Source organism: Mustela nivalis (assembly GCF_964662115.1).
Source record: "Mustela nivalis genome assembly, chromosome: 7".
Lineage (NCBI taxonomy): Eukaryota > Metazoa > Chordata > Mammalia > Carnivora > Mustelidae > Mustela > Mustela nivalis.
In genome coordinates this window covers 21,596,079-21,613,315 of record NC_139026.1, presented here as the reverse complement: position 1 = coordinate 21,613,315, position 17,237 = coordinate 21,596,079, and the positions used below count along the sequence as shown (strand labels likewise).

General features: G+C 40.2%; 1 protein-coding gene across 7 annotated transcripts in view; it reads left to right on the top strand.

Moving 5' to 3' along the window:
• The first annotated feature begins 16 nt into the window (after window positions 1–16).
• APAF1 (apoptotic peptidase activating factor 1) overlaps window positions 17–17,237 on the top strand; it is a 91,861-nt gene continuing 74,640 nt past the window's right edge. For 2 of the 7 annotated variants that reach the window (XM_082739228.1, XM_082739224.1), the window contains exons 1-5: window positions 20–243; window positions 3,226–3,348; window positions 3,631–3,805; window positions 3,999–4,191; window positions 4,834–5,031. In XM_082739228.1, the coding sequence (XP_082595354.1) occupies window positions 3,668–3,805; window positions 3,999–4,191; window positions 4,834–5,031 (529 nt within the window). In that variant the 5' untranslated portion in view covers window positions 20–243; window positions 3,226–3,348; window positions 3,631–3,667. The other 5 variants (XM_082739223.1, XM_082739222.1, XM_082739227.1 and 2 more) reach the window with 4 other exon arrangements.

Below are 17,237 nucleotides of genomic sequence, written 5' to 3'. Positions count from 1 at the left end.
CCCGTGGCTTAGCCACGCCCCCGCCATGGCGCGCGCGGGCACTGGCGGCGGAGGGAGCGCGCGCGGCGGCGGCCGCTTCTCAGCGGCTCGGGGTGTGTATATTTGCGTGCGCGGGCGCGCGCTGTCCTGGCTAGGCGGGCCCGGTGCGTTTTGACTGCTCCGCGGTTCTGGGGCGGGGAGGAGGAGGTTTCCAGTGGACGCTGGTTCTTTTATTCCTGGACGGAAGGGGCGAGGAAGCCAAAGGTGAGACGTCTGGGCCGTCAGCGACCTGCCAGGACCTGAAGTCGAGGCGGAGTCCCGAGTGGCGCCGGACTTCGGCCGGGGTGCAGCTGCCGCTGGAAGGAAAGAGCGAGAGGCAGCTCGAGTGGCCCTCCTCCCTTTGTGCCTGGGGTGGGGTCCACGAAGGGCGGGCCTCAGACCCGGCCTCACCTCGGCGGCCCGGGACTGTGTGGTGGGTCAGTGGGGGTGACGTCTGCCTCTCCGCGGGTCAGAGGTTTCCGGGGGTCTTGAGGCGCCCGGGACTGAGAAGGCTCTGGAGGGGCACCTGGGAGGCCCGGAATTGCCCCGGGGCCTCGCGCCGATCCCTGCGTTCTCTTTAGGAAGCCCCCTTTGCTTACCTCCCCAGCCGCGCCCCCCCCCCCCCCCCCCCCACCTGGACTTCCCAGTCTGTCTGTCCTTGCAGGGCTGTCTTTCCCAATAAGACCGTTGTGCACAGGTTTGGGTAAGTTGGCGCCTCGCTTTTCTGTCGGAGCTGGGTTCTCTGGAGGTTCAGTAGCCGATTTCAGGGACTCAGAATTCTGGGACAGGGAATAGTTGAGAACCATCCTGCTCCTGTACCAGGAAGATAAACTACAGAAAGAGGAAGCGGCCAACTGTTACGGTTTCCCTGGATGAAATTCTCTTTACTCTCTATATCACATCTTTGAAGAGTTTGAGTTTTATATTTTGATGTGGTTACAGGAGGTGGGACGCTGAGAATTTGTTCGTAATATTAGGATTTGTTCAGAGTTTAAAAACGTATTTAAAATGTACATATTTGGTTTTAATAGGGCTGAGGAAAATTGGAAATTAGTTCCAGGTTGTCAGAGGTGTCTGTTTAGCAATTTGATACACCCTAAAAAATTAACTAATGATTAAGGAATGTTTTGTTTCAGTTGAGGTCGTAGAACGTTAGTAACGTTTGAAAAATACCGTAGCCTTGATTCTGATCATAACTTTTTCTTTTATCCTTCAGTTTCATGCTAGTACTGGGCATTTGGTGAACCTTGACAAGTATAGACAATATTTTCCCATGTTTGCAAGTGCCACAAGTATATAGTCATTGTTGAAACTTAATGATTATCCCTCTTCTTTTGTACACTCTAAATTATTTGTGCTTATCCATATTTTTGCACTTAGGACATCACATTCTAATTATCTCTTCAAATTTTTCTCTCCCACTAGATTATGAATTCCTTCAGGGATATGATTTAATCTTCTCTGTAGACTTCAGGGCCTGGCACAGAGGAGGGGCTCAAATGTTTATTAAATGAATAAATTACTGAACACGTTTAGACACTGACTACATTGGGTAGAGTTCTGTTAATGTTTTTAAAAACCTGCAAATATTCGGATTGGGTTTTATACCCATGGAAAATTTTGCATTGTATTTGAAATAAAGCTGGTAGAAACTTCTTAGAGTAGGGGTGGGAGGGAGGGCAGAGGGAGAGGGAGAACTCTTGAGAACTCTCTCTTTTTTTTTTTTTTTTTAAGATTTATTTATTTATTTGAGACAGAACGAGAGAGTAGGATAAATACTTCATGTCGGGGGAAGAACTGAAGGAGAGAAAAACTTAAGAAACAAACTCCCCAAGTGTGGAGCCAGACCCGGGACTGGATCTCACAATGCTTTGATCAGGACCTGAGGTGGTTACTTAATGGACTTCGTTACCCAGGTGCCCTGAGGGGGAGAGAGAGAATCTTACACAGGTTCCATGCTCAGCATGGCGCCTGATGCAGGGCTCCATCAGTCTCACGACCCTGAGATCATGACCTGAGTCAAAATCAAGAGTCATATGCTCAGGGGCGCCTGGGTGGCTCAGTAGGTTAAGCTCTGCCTCAGCTCAGGTCATGATCCCAGGGTCCTGGAATTGAGCCCCTCATTGGGCTCTCTGCTCAGCGGGGAGCCTGCTTCCTCCTCTCTCTCTGCTTGCCTTTCTGCCTACTTGTGATCTCTCTCTCTGTCAAATAAATAAAATCTTAAAAAAAAAAAAAAGTTAGACACTCAGCTGACTCTGAACCCCCGGGTGCCTCTCTTTGTATCCTCTTAATCTGAGGAATGACATCAGTGAGTATTTTCTGCTGCTTTTTCATACTTAGCAGCTCAGCTGAAACATTAATGGAGTAAGCATTTGAGAAATGTGTTTACAGATGAAGACCTAGAGCTGACACTCACCTTGAGTGAGAACAATGCTCTGTTTAGTCTTATATTGGGTAAAGACAAGTTTCTAAACATTAGGATTTCAGTATGATTGTTATTTATAAAAATCTTAAAAAGAAGATACAAAAGTGTTTTTAGTTACCTAAAGAAGGTTGTGCATTTTAAGACATAAGAGCAATTTACAAATTATAAAAAAAGTGGGCACCTGGGTGGCCCTGTTGGTCGGGCAACTGCCTTTGGCTTGGGTCATAGTCCCGGAGTCCCAGGATAGAGTCCTGCATCAGGCTCCCTGCTCAGTGGGGAGTCTACTGCTCCTTTTGACCCTCTCCCCTCTCATGCTCTCAAGTAAATAAATAAAAATCTTTAAAAAATATTATAAATATGAAATGCAAATTGAAAAAAATTAAGACTATAGAAATGTTATAGAAATCCCCAAATCTTGCTACTTAGAAGTAACCCCAAGTATGTTATGTTGAGTAGACTTCTAATGTCTCCCTATGTATTTATATGATGCTAATGCATAATTTGTGCTGTATATGGAATCACATTTCTGATTTTTTTAAATTAGCAGTGTGTAGTGAACATCTTTTCATGTCAGTACATGGAGAAGGGTCTTATTTTAAATGGCTGTATAATACTCTATTTTATATACATGCTCTAATTTTTTTAATCCATATTCAGAAAGATGGGCATGTAGGTTGTTTTCATGTTTGCTTGTTTTTTAATTTTTGTTTTGTTTTCATCTTTTTTCCCCCTCACCTAAACATTCTCCGTTAACTCTTTTTTTTTTTTTTTTTTTAAAGTAGGCTCCAGGCACAGTGTGGGGTTTGACCTTACACCCTGAGATCAAGAGTCACATGCCGAACTGACTGAGCCACCGAGGGACCCCTGTGGATATTTTTGCATACATATGTGAATGTCTTGTTGAGGTAAATTTCTAGAAGTGGGATTTCTGGGTTAGAGAGAATACTCACTTGAAATGGTTTTATATCTTATTATATTGCTTTCCAGAAAAGTTGCATCCATTTTATACTCTTTTCAAGCAGGGCACATGAATACTCATTTTCTTACACCTTTGAAAGCCTGGGTTTTATCTGTTTCTAAAAATCTTTGCAAAAAGGTCTTATTTTCTTTATTTCTTATTACCAGTGAGGTTACACATCTTTTCATATCTTTATTGCCCTGACAAATATTGTGATTTTTGCCCAAAGCTCATGGTTGACCGGTCATCAAAACATTTGAGGGAGGATGGACGCAAAAGCTCGAAACTGTTTGCTTCAACATAGAGAAGCCCTGGAAAAGGACATCAAAACGTCCTACATCATGGATCGTATGATTAATGATGGAGTTTTAACAGTATCGGAGGAGGAAAAAGTAAAAAATGAGGTGAAGCCCTCTGTGGAAGTCTGTGCTATAAATTTTTTTTTTTCTTTCTAATTTTTATTTAAAAATGTATGATATAATTATTTGAGTTTAAAATATTTTCTTACATTTATTTTAGAACTTGCACTGTTCTCCACTAGTTTATGTTACCAACATATTCTTTGTAGTATGCTAAACTACTTATTTATTTTTTTAGCCCACTCAACAGCAGCGAGCAGCTCTGTTAATTAAAATGATACTTAAAAAAGATAATTATTCCTACATATCATTCTACAATGCTCTAATACATGAAGGGTATAAAGATCTTGCTGCCCTTCTTCAAAGTGGGATTCCTGTCATCTCTTCTTCCAGTGGTGGCAAAGATTCAGTTGGTGGCATAACTTCATATGGTTTGTATCCGTGATTTCTTCTATTACATTACTATCACAGTGACTACATTGCTACAGTTTGTCTTACTGTAAATGAAGTCTGTTGAAGAGACACATTATGATTAGTTCACTGAAAATGCATGTGAAAAAAACTATAGTTCTGTTTTCCAATTCAGGTTTTTCTTTGCACCCATGTTAACTGCACATTTTTCTTCGTGCCCAGTGAACTGTCTACTGGGCACTTTTAGATATTAAAAAGACAGTTTTTAGGCCTTTAAGCTCTTCTCCAATTCTGTGTGTATTGAGTTCATGCATAGGAAAGAATAAGAATGTTTAGAAATCGTGTTCTTGAAAAAAATTTCACATTTCCTTTACACTGTCCCTTCTAGTCTTCAGTATGAGAAAAAGAGATTGGGTAGTCAGAGAGGAATAGGTTGTGTAAGGGCAGATATAGATGGAGCTTTGCATTGTCAGTCATTTTGAGAAATATATGTTTTTGTTCTGCTAAATAAGAATGTTAAGGTTAGTATGCTAGCCACGTTTTCTTCTCTTGGGAGTTTTGAGGGTAAAGGCTCAACCTTGCTTTCTTTTGGTTTTATGGTATAACTTGAGTAACCATTTCAGAGTTCTATTCATTCATACTTGTTTCGTTTTGGATTTCAGTGAAGACAGTCTTATGTGAAGGTGGAGTGCCACAGAGGCCGGTGGTTTTTGTTACCAGGAAGAAGCTGGTGAATGCAATTCAGCAGAACCTGCTCAAACTGAATGGTGAACCAGGATGGGTCGTCATATATGGAATGGCAGGTTGTGGGAAATCTGTTTTAGCTGCAGAATCTGTTCGAGATCATTTTTTCTTAGATGGTAAGTTTGTTTACCATGTGTTGGTGTCTAAAGAGAGATTCTTTAGGCATGATACTAGTTTCCCATTTCTGCTGTAACAAATTGCCAAAAATTTGGGGGCATAAAACAACACGAATTTATTATTGGACAGTTCTGAAAGTCAGAAGTCTGAAGTAGTTCTTACTGGGCTAAAGTCAGGGTGTCAGCAGGGCTGAGTTCTTTTGGAGGCTCTAGGGAAAATCCTTTTCCTTGTGTTCTCCAGCTTCTAGAGGTGCCTACATTCCTGGACTTACGGTTCCTTCTTTCATTTTCAAGCCAGTGGTATATAATAGTGTCTTCAGATCTTTTTCTCTCTTTCTGATCTTTACTTTTGTCATCAAATCTCTTTCTCTGACTCTCACCTTTTGCCTCTCTCTTCTAGGATCCCTTGGATGATCCAGGATAATCTCATCCCAAATCCTTAATTTAATTGCATCTGCAAAGTCCTTTTTGTCATGTAAGGTGACATAATTACAAGTTCTGTGGATTAGGATGTGAACATCTTCCAGAGGCTGTTAATCTGCCTACCCCAGGCATGATTAAATTTGGAATTTATTTTGTACCTGTCACAAGGAGGCTTGGCTAACCAGGCTAATAAATTCATATATTATCAGATGGTACTTATTATCACTGGGTTGAAGCTAGTTCCCTTGTATCTTAGTAATTGGAGGGTATTGTAGAGTTGAAAAGGATCTTCAAAGGTTGTTTAGCTTATATTCCTTCTTTTCAGGGAGTACTGGACTTAACACTCTCCAGTTAGTTGAGTGCTGTAGAGAAAGGTTTTTGGAAACCCAGTTCCATTAATGATTCTCCTAGTGAGTGATTCCCCCATGTATTTGGCATCGTGTATTAAAATACTAATTCCAGGAGCGCCTGGGTGGCTCAGTGGGTTAGAGCCTCTGCCTTTGGCTCAGGTCATGATCCCAGGGTCCTGGGATCAAGCCCCGCATCCGGCTCTCTGCTCAGCATGAGCCTGCTTCCTCCTCTGTCTCTCTGTCCATTTGCAATCTCTGTCTATCAAATAAATAAATAAAATGTTAAAAAAATATACTAATTCCATTTCTGTAATTAGTTTTTTCAGTTGCTTATCTTTAAAAATAAAAATCTTTAGTAACTTGTCTACCTTATGTGTAATCCCCAAGAAAAAGAAGAAAATGGGAGTTGACTATGGCATCTGACGGGTTTTTGAGGATAAACATTTATTTGTTTATTTATTTATTTATTTAGTAATCTCTACACTCAGTATAGGGCTCAGACTGACAACCCCAAGATCAAGAGTCTCATGCTCTACAGATTGAGCCAGCCAGGTGCTCCTGCTGATAGGCTTACAGATTCATTCGACATCTAATGACTCTTTTTCTGCTTCAGGTATTCATGTATTCATTAAATGTTTGAGAGACTATTGTGGAGCTTGACAAAAAAAGAAGGCCCAGTCTGTGCATCTAAGAAATTTGTTCATAGTCAAGTAGGAGATACCAGCGGCACCTGGGTGACTCAGTTAGTCAAGCATCTGCCTTTAGCTCAGATCATAATGCTAGGATCCTGGGATTGTCTCACAGCAGGCTCTTGCTCAGCATGGAGCCTGCTTTTCCCTCTGCTCCTACCTCTGCTTGTGCTTGTTCTCTCTCTCTCTCTCTCTCTCTGGCAAATAAATAAAATTAAAAAAAAGTTAAAACAACAAAAACCTCCCTGGAAAGGGCATGCTTCATTTAAAAAAAAAAAGGAGAGACAAATATGTAAACAGATTATATGTGATAAATTGAACAGTAGAAACAAGTATATGGTACAATTATAGCAAAGGAAGAAAAAAAAATTCTCTCTCATGGGGAAGAGGATGGACAGGACAGGCTTCCTGAATGACATGACATTTTAACTGGAGTTTGAAGGAAAGATAGAAGTTTGCCAGGTAGACTAGGTAGGGATGGGAGAGTAGGGAAGGTGTGAAGGTATACTGGGTAGTCACTGGAATAGGAAAGGGCATACTGTGTAGAAGAGGATTTAGGACATCTGGCAGGTGACCTTAGTGAATCTGTTGGGTTCCCAGGGTATTCACTGGGAATAGTTACACGCCTTCATCAGTCTTTGGTTGCCTCTATTCATTAGTGACTTCAAGGAGTATTTAAAAAGATTGGTCCTGACTTCTAGTTGTTAATAACTTTTTTCTTTACAATATAGAATAGGCAGTAAAGAGAGTTTATGATGAGATGACAAAATGTTGGAAGAAATCATAAGCCTCTAAGAGGTTTAGAAGGATGGAGATTAGGGCACATCTGTTGGACTCACCTGGGCTTTAGTTTGTACTTCACAGCCCTTAGCGCTATTGATCATACTTTGGTCAGAAATATGCCCACTTTCCCCTTTGTCATTAGGTTTTGTGCAAGTCATGCAAGTCTTAGGGCTAAGGATTTATTTGAAGACTTACTCATTCACTCACTCACTCATTTATTCTACTACAAAGTTGATCACCAAGGGTGTTTCAAGATAAAGACGATTAAGTTCTTTTAGTGTGAAAAAATGGATTTTCCTTTTAGTATTATGAATTTCCTTTTAAAAATTGTAGCACACTGGGGCACCTGGGTGGTTCGGTGGGTTGGGCCTCTGCCTTTGCCCCGGGTCGTGATGTCAGGGTCCTGGGATCAAGTCCCGCATCGGGCTCCCTGCTTAGCGGGGAGCCTGCTTCCCCCTCTCCCTGCCTCTCTGCCTACTTGTGATCTCTCTCTGTCTACTTGTGATCTCTCTCTGTCAAATAAATAAAATCTTTAAAAAAAAAATTGTAGCACACTAATTTAAAGATTAAAAGTGTGCCCCTCAATCAGTTTAAATAACTCTAGATTATTAGGGTGAGTTTTCAGTTTTGGGGGTTAAAATGACCAACGAGTTATGGAATAATTCCCCAGGAGTCATATTATATACATTGTGGTCTCAGAATAGATTTTATTTATTTGACAGAGAGAGATCACAAGTAGGCAGAGAGGCAGGCAGAGAGAGAGGGGGAAGCAGTCTCCCTGCCGAGCAGAGAGCCTGATGTGGGGCTTGATCCGAGGACTTTGAGACCATGACCTGAGGTGAAGGCAGAGGCTTTAACCCACAGAGCCACTCAGGCGCCCCTCAGAATAGATTTTTAACCACTTTGTTTTGAGAAGATAGCAGTTGTCCAATACATAGTGTGCTTAATATCACTCATATACTTCTATGATATCTTACATATGGAGCATTGAGTTAAACATTCCTTAGTTTACACCCAGTATGGTATTGGGTCTGTATAAGCCTTAGTTTCTTCCTGTGTTTATTTCCTTTTAAAAATTTCCCATCCTTATTTTCCTTTCCTTCTTCTAAGGAAAAACATACTTTTCCATTGTGTCTACTCTATACAACTACAGCACTATTTCATTTCTGACAGTAGATGTGTAGGTTTTCCACACATCCGATAACTTTAAGACTGGTTGGGTGTCCTATAATTTAATTCAATTCTGACACTATGTGCATGGAGATAGTGACAGAGTCCACAGGTTAAGGGCCCTTCTGCCCCCCTCCCCTTCAGATAACCAATCACAAGTCCAGGTTGGTTTTTTAAAAAAATTAATTAATTAATTTGATGGGGGAGAGAGAGAGAGAGATCACAAGCAGGCAGAGAGGCAGGCAGGGAGAGGGGGGGAAGCAGGCTCCCTGCTGCGCAGAGAGCCCGATGCGGGGCTCAATCCCAGGACCCTGAGATCATGACCTGAGCCGAAAGCAGAGGCTTAACCCACCCAGGTGCCCTAGCAAGTTCAGGTTGTTACATGTGCATCTGACCAAATGGCTATAGACTGGAGATTCCCTTTCCTTGGATTTGATTGATTTGCTAGAGCAGCTTTCTCAGGAAAGTATTTCACTTATGACATTACTGGTTTATTATAAAAGGCTATAACTCAAGAACAGCCAGGTGGAAGAGATGCAGAAAGCAAAGTAAATGGGAAGAGGTGTAGAGCTTCCAGGCCCTCTCTAGTGTACCATTCTCTCCACACTTTCGGTCCGGAGGCTCTCTGTTTCCTGGTTTTGGGAGGCTTCATTACAAAGACACAACTGATTAAATTATTGGCCATTGGTGATTGAGTTCAGTTTCTATCCTCTCTTCCCTCCGCAGAGGTCTGAGAGATGTGGGGTGTGGTGCTGAAAGTTCCAACCTGGCAATGGTCCCCATCCTTAGCTTATAACAAGTCTTTCCAAAAATAACTTCATTAACAAGCTCAGGTGTGGTTGAAAGGGGCTTGTTACATGAATAGTTTCACTTTTATAGCTCCACAACTACTTCAGGAACTGGGAACAAAACTAAATATAAAAGGTGCCCCTATGGCTCTTATTTAAGAAATTACAAGGGTTTTATATCTGTGTGCCAAACAGTGATGACCAAATATATTGATCACAATATCACACCTCCCCATAGGTGCTCCTTCCAATTTTTTGTTTTTAAATTTTTTAAAAAAAGATTTTATTTATTTATTTGATAGAGCACAGCCAGGGGAGCAGCAGAGGGAGAGGGAGGAACAGACTCTCCGCTGACTAGGGAGCCCAATATAGGACTTGGTCCCAGGACCCTGGGATCATAACCCAAGGTGAAGGCAGACGCTTAACCAACTGAGGTACACAGGCACCCCCTTCCAGTATGTTTAATGTATGTTCTTCATAAGCACATGTGTATTATATGTTTTCTTGTAAAATGTTTGTTGTTTGTAGGCAGATATTGTAAGTTTGCCTAATTGTTATAGTGTTAATTATTTTCTTCTATTTCCTGTCTCTTTTGATGCTGTTTTTAAGAGTTATCCTTCCTGGCTGTATATCTTACTTGTTACACCTGATTGCTGCCCTATGTGGGATGCATCCAGCATGTTTTATTATTCATTCCCCTTAGCTAATAGGTACATAGATTGTCTCCAACTCTTTGCTGTCCTAGTAAAGCGGGGTTGAACTTCTACAGAAGTGAGAATTTTTTGAGTTTATGTATCTAGAAGCAGAATCACTAAATTGTAGAAAATGCTGATATCAAATCTGATTGCTCTCCAGTCTGTACATTCCCACCAGTAGAGTAGGAGGCCTCCTATGTCCTCATTTCCTTATCTAGCTTTATAATTTTCCTCATCTAGCTTTATTTTTTTTGCGAGGCCAAAAAATTTGCATTTCTCTGTTAACTTGAGTTTGACTATTTTTTCATAAGTTTTTAGCTTTTTGAGTTTCCTTTTTAAATAAGTTTTGTTTGTATCATTTGTCTGTTTTTCCATTGAGATTTCTATCTTTTTTTCATTGCTTTTTAGGAGTTTCTTTTATATTCTAGATATTAGGCCTTGTTGGTTTTAGACTATATAAATATTTTTATTTATCTGTATTAACTTTATCCTGAATGTCTTTAACAAGTTTTAATTCCAATTTAGTTAAATTAACAAATTTTGGTGTCTTTTAATTTGTGCTTCTTGAACTTTGCTTAAGTAGTCCTTACCATTCATATTTAGTTCATTAATGTTTTTGGAATCTGCTTTAATGTATCTACTAGTTCAAGAGTAGATACTTTTGCTTTTTTTTTTTTTTAAAGAGATGTGGGGCCCGATCCCAGGACCCGGGGATCATGACTTGAGCCAAAGGCAGACACTTAAGAGACTTAGCCACCCAGGTGCCCCAGATGCTGTTAGATTTTTAATTACTACTAGGAAAAGTCACATGTGAAATTGAGATGGGGTTAATTTTTCTCTGATTAAAGGCAGTTTTTCTGTGAATAAGTTTCTTTGAATGAATTACAGGTATAAGCCTCATTCAAGGCTAAATTGCTCCCTCTTGTGCCCATAGTCAAGATGTTTACATTCTTTCTGAAATGTGGAATTAATACTTAAGCATTTAACTATCATATTGTGACAGTAGGAGATTTGCAAATCAGTTGGTCATTTGATCTCTATCTTTCTTTGTAAAGCTAACAGTGTTTTATTTTTCTTGCATAGTTTTCTTTTCTCCCCCCCCCCCTTTTTAAAGATTTTATTTATTTATCTGACAGAGATCACAGGTAGGCAGAGAGGCAGGCAGAGAGAGAGGGGGAAGCAGGCTCCCCGCTGAGCAGAGAACCTGATGCGGGGTTTGATCCCAGGACCTTGGGATCATGACCTGAGCTGAAGGCAGAGGCTTTAATCCACTGAGCCACCCAGGTGCCCCTTCTTTTTTATTTATTTATTTATTTATTTATTTAAAGTAAACTATTCCCCAAAGTGGGGCTTGAACTCAAGACCCTGAGATCAAGAGTCACATGCTCTACTGACGAAGCCAGCCAGGCACTCCTTGCGTAGGTTTCTAAGGCCCTAATTTTTTAGTTTTAAATTTAGGAGAAAAAGACTTTTTTTTTTTGCTTTTGAACATACTGTGTTTTATTTATTTTTTTTTAATTTTGTTTTTAGTTGACTTATAGTTGACATACAATGTTACATTAGTTTTAGGTATACAACAAAGTGATTTGAGAACTCTGCTGTGTTACGCTGTACACTCCACAACTATAGCTAGCATCTGTTACCATGCAGTATTATTATAGTACCATTCTCTATATTCCCTATGCTGTACCTTTCATCCCCTGGACTTACTCATTCCATAACCAGAAGTCTGTACTTCCCACTCCCCATTGCCCATTTTGCCCCTTCCCCCTCATTCCCCACATTTTAACAACCATCAGTTTGTTCTCTGTATTTATGGGTCTGTTTCTGCCTTTTTTTTTTTTTTTTTTTTGCTTATATGTTTTTAGATTCTACATTTAAGTGAAATCATATGGTATTTGTTTTTAAGAGAAAGACCTTTGGTCTAGGTAATAGGTACATAAATTTAAATCTGAAGAATTTACTAGTTTGGTACATCAGGTTCTTTCTTTCCCTTGTCTTTAACTCTGGGATGATTTGCAAGATATCTGTCTGTCTGTATATGTCTGTCTATCTCCATGCCCAGCATGGAGCCCAATGTAAGGCTTGAACTCAGGACTTTGAGATCAAGACCTGAGCTGAGATCACGACTTGGACACTTAACCAACTGAGTTACCTATGTGCCCTGATTTTTAAGAAATTTTAAATAGAATAGACATGTTTAAAAAACCCAAAACTTTAGGAGCAACAGGTAGTTTAAAATTTGTTTTAAATATCACAAAAGGAGGGGAGCCTTGTAGGCTCAGTCTTTAGACCATGCAACTTCTACACTTGGGGTTGTAATTTCAAGCCCCACATTGGGTGTAGAGATTACCTAAAAATAAAATCTTGAAAAATTTTACAAAATGTAGTATTTTCATTTAGAAAGAAGTAAACATTATTTGCACCTGCTTTCTTCCTTTTTTCCTAAATTCTAAATCCTTCAGCAGACATAATCATGGTTAACAGTTTAGAGTAATTTTTCCAAGGTTTTTTTTTTTAAGATTTTATTTATTTATCTGACAGAGACACACCGAGAGAGGGAACACAAGCAGAGGGAGTGGGAGAGGGAGAAGCAGGCCTCCCACGGAGCAAGGAGCCTGATGTGGGGCTCGATCCCAGAACCCTGGGTTCATGACCTGAGCCGAAGGCAGACGCTTAATGACTGAGCCACCCAGGCGCCTCTCCAAGCTTTTTTCTGGTGCATTTACAAACCTCTGCACACATACAACACTAAGGGAAACTTCAGGGATTTACTATTTCATAAATGTTGACTTACACAGAAGGAAGTCTAATGGAGCTTTCAGAAGCTTTCAGTGGTAATCAAACCATGCTTCATAGCACTGTCTTTACCTTAGTTCTTGCGGAGTTCTCTGTTTTCTGGGAATTTGTTTTTTTTTTTAGATTCTCATGCAGTTTGTGTTCAGTACATTGTCGATTCTGATCTAGGTTTCCTCCTCTCATTCCCAAGCTTTTCTTTCTAACCTAGATTTCCTCCTCTGTGATCAGGGAACTCCCCTATCTTATCAGTCTGTTCTTGGATCATTTATCTCCTTTCCTTATCTGAAATTGGACAGTTCTTAGAGGCTACCCTGTTCTCTGTAGTTGTTCTCCAGGGTGTGGCAACTTTTTTTCCTTTACATCTCACCTATTTCAGGACCAGGAAATGGGTAGATGTTCTCCTTGCTTTTCTCTTGCCTCATCTAGACGGTTAATACTCCCTTCTCCAGCTAAAGTCTGTCCTTTGCGATTGATTTCTCTGATCTTTCCCAGTTAATGGTATTGCTCTCATTCATTGATATTGAAGTTTGTAGTTATAAATTTAAGTTCTTCTCATGTGGACACTCATAGTAAGATATTCATATTTATATGGATGAGTCATCCAAAACCTTGGCCTCTCAGTTTCTTTCTTTTTTTAAATTAACATATAATGTATAATTTGTTTCAGGGGTACAAGGTCTGTGATTCAGCAGTCTTACACAATTCACAGCGCTCACCATAGCATATACCTTCCCCAGTGTCCATAGCCCAGCCACTGCAACCCTCCCAGCCGCCTACACGCCAGCAACCCTCTGTTTCTTGAGCTTAAGAGTCTCTTATAGCTTGTTTTCCTCTCTGGTTTTGTCCTATTTCATTTTTTCCTCTCTTCCCTCATGGTCCTCCGCCTTGTTTCTTAAATTCCACATATTAGCAAGATCATATGATAGTTGTTTTTCTCTGATTGACTTATTTCGCTTAGCATAATAGCCTCTAGTTGTATCCATGTCACTGTCATTTCTGCAAATGACATGTCACTTGTCATTTGCAGAAATGGCAAGTTTTCATTTTTTGATGACTGCATAATATTCCATTTTATATATATACACCACATCTTTATCCATTCATCTGCCAATGGACATCTAGGCTCTGTCCATAGTTTGGCTATTGTGGACATTGCTGCTGTATACATTGGGGTGCATATGCCCCTTCAGATCACTACATTTGTCTCTTTGGGGTATATACCCAGTAGTGAGATTGCTGGGTCATAGAAAAGCTGTTTCCAACTTTCTGAGGACTCTTCATACTGTTTTCCAGAGTGGCTGCACCAGCTTGCATTCCCACCAACAGTGTAGGAGGGTTTCCCCTTTCTCCACATCCTCACCAGCATCTGTCATTTCCTGACCTGTTAATTTTAGCCATTCCGACTGTATGAGGTGGAGTCTCATTGTGATTTTGATTTGTATTTCCCTGATGCCAGGTGATGTCGAGCACTTTCTCATGTGTCTGTTGGCCATCTGGATGTCTTCTTTGCAGAAATGTCTGTTCATGTCTTCTGCTCATTTCTTGATTGGATTATTTGTTCCTTGGGTGTTGAGTTTGGTAAGTTTTTTATAGATTTTGGATACTAGCCCTTTATCTGATATATCATTTACAAATGTCTTCTCCCATTCTGTCAGTTGTCTTTTGGTTTTGTTGACTGTTTCCTTTGCTGTGCAAAAGCTTTTGATCTTGATGAAGTCCCAATAGTTCATTTTTGCCCTTGCTTCCCTTTCCTTTGGTGATTTCCCTAGGAAGAAGTTGTTGCAGCTGAGGTCAAAGAGGTTGCTGCCCGTATTCTCCTCAAGGATTTTGATGGAGTCCTGTCTCACATTGAGGTCTTTCATCCATTTTGAGTCTATTTTTGTGTGTGGTGTAAGGAAATGGTCCAGTTCCATTCTTCTGCATGTGGCTGTCCAATTTTCCCAACACCATTTGTTGAAGAGACTTTTTTCCATTGGACATTCTTTCCTGCTGTGTGAAAGATTAGTTGACCATAGAGTTGAGTGTCAATTTCTGGGCTCTGTGTTCTGTTGCATTGATCTATGTGTCTGTTTTTGTGCCAGTACCATGCTGTCTTGATGATTATAGCTTTGTAATAGAGCTTGAAGTCTGGAATTATGATGCCACCAGCTTTGCTTTTCTTTTTCAACTTTCCTTTGGCTTTTTCAAGTCTTTCCTGGTTCCATACAAATTTTAGGATTATTTTTTCCATTTCTGTGAAAAAAAGTGGATGGTATGTTGGTAGGGATTACATTAAATGTGTAGATCACTCTAAGTAGCATAAACATTTTCACACTATTTTTTTTTATAATCCTTAAGCATGAAACATTTTTCCATTTCTTTGTGTGTTCCTCAGTTTCTTTATGAGTATTCTGTAGTTTTCTGAGTACAGATTCTTTGTCTCTTTGGTTAGATTTATTCCTAGGTATCTTAAAGTTTTTTTTTTTTTTTTTTTTTTTTTTAAAGATTTTATTTATTTATTTATTTGACAGAGAGAAATCACAAGTAGATGGAGAGGCAGACAGAGAGAGACAGAGGGAAGCAGGCTCCCCGCTGAGCAGAGAGCCCGATGCGGGACTCGATCCCAGCACCCTGAGATCATGACCTGAGCCGAAGGCAGCGGCCTAAACCACTGAGCCACCCAGGCGCCCCGGTATCTTAAAGCTTTGAATGCAGTTGTAAATGGGATTGAGTCCTTAATTTCTCTTTCTTCTGTCTTCGTGGTGTATAGAAATGCAACAGAACAGATTTCTGTTCATTGATTTTTTTTTTTTTTTAAGAATTTTTAAGGACTTTATTTATTTATTTGACAGAGGGAGAGAGAGATCACAAGCAGGCAGAGAGGCAGGCAGAGAGAGAGGGGGAAGCAGGCTCCCTGCCGAGCAGAGAGCCCGAGGTGGGGCTCGATCCTAGGACCCTGGGATCATGACCTGAGCCGAAGGCAGAGGCTTAACCACTGATCCACCCAGGTGCCACTGTTCATTGATTTTATATCCTGACACTTTACTGAATTCTTTTATGAATTCTGCCAGTTTTGGGGTAGAGTCTTTGGGTTTTCCACATAAATTATCCTATCATCTGCAAAGAGTGAGAGTTTGACTTCTTTGCCAATTCGGATGCCTTTTTTTTTTTTTTTTTTTAAATGAGAGAGAGAGCACGAGCAGGGTGAGGGTCAGAGGGAGAAGCAGACTCCCTACCGAGCAGGGAGGCTGATGTGGGATTCAATCTTGGGACTCCAGAATCATGACCTGAGCTGAAGGCAGTCGCTTAACCAACTGAGCCACCCAGGCGCCCTCAGATGCCTTTTATTTCTTTTTGTTGTCTGATTGCTGAAGCTAGGACTTCCAGTACTATGTTGAATAGCAGTGGTGATAGTGGACATCCTGCTGTGTTCCTGACTTTAGGGGGAAAGCTCTCAGTTTTTCCCCATTACAAATGATATTTGCTGTGGGTTTTTCATAGATTGCTTTTATGATATTGAGGTATGTACCTTTTTTCCCTAAACTCTGAAGAGTTTTAATCAAGAAAGTATGCTGTACTTTGTCAAATGCTTTTTTTGCATCTATTGAGAGGATCATATGGCCCTTGTCCTTTCTTTGATTAATGTATCACATGGATTGATTTGCAGATGTTGGACCACTCTTGCAGCCTGGGAATAAATTCCAGTTGGTCTGGTGAATAACCCTTTTAATGTACTGTTGGATCCTATTGGCTAGTATTTTGATGTGAATTTTCATATCCATGTTCATCAGGGATATTGGTCTGTAATTCTCCTTTTTCATGGGGTCTTTGTCTGATTTTGGGATCAGGGTAATGCTGGCCTCATAAAATGAGTTTGGAAGTTTTCCTTCCATTTCTGTTTTTTGGAACAGTTTTGGAACAATAGGTATTAATTCTTTAAATGTTTGGTAGAATTCCCCTGGGAAGCCATCTGGCCCTAGGCTCTTGTTGATTGGGAGATCTTTGATTGCTACTTCAATTTCGTTGCTGGTTATGGGTCTGTTCAAGTTTTCCGCTTCTTCCTGGTTCAGTTTTGGTAGTTTATATGTCTCTAGGAATGAATCCATTTCTTCCAGATTGTCTGATTTGTTGACATACGGTTGCTCATAGTATGTTCTTATAATTGTTTGTATTTCTTTAGTGTTGTGATCTGTCCTCTTTTATTCATGATTTTATTAATTTTGGTCTGTTCTCTTTTCCTTTTGATAAGTCTGGTCAGGGGTTTATCAATCTTATTAATTCTTTCAAAGAACCAGCTCCTAGTTTTCTTGATTTGTTCTGCTGTTCTTTTGGTTTCTATTTCCTTGATTTCTGTTCTGATCTTTATTATTTCTCTTCTGCTGTGTTTAGGCTTTCTTTGCTGTTCTTTCTCCAGCTCCTTTAGGTGTAGGGTTAGGTTGTGTATTTGAGACCTTTCTTTTCTCTTGAGGAAGGCTTGTATTGCTTTATACTTTTCTCTTTTGGACCTCCTTTGCTGCATCCCAAAGGTTT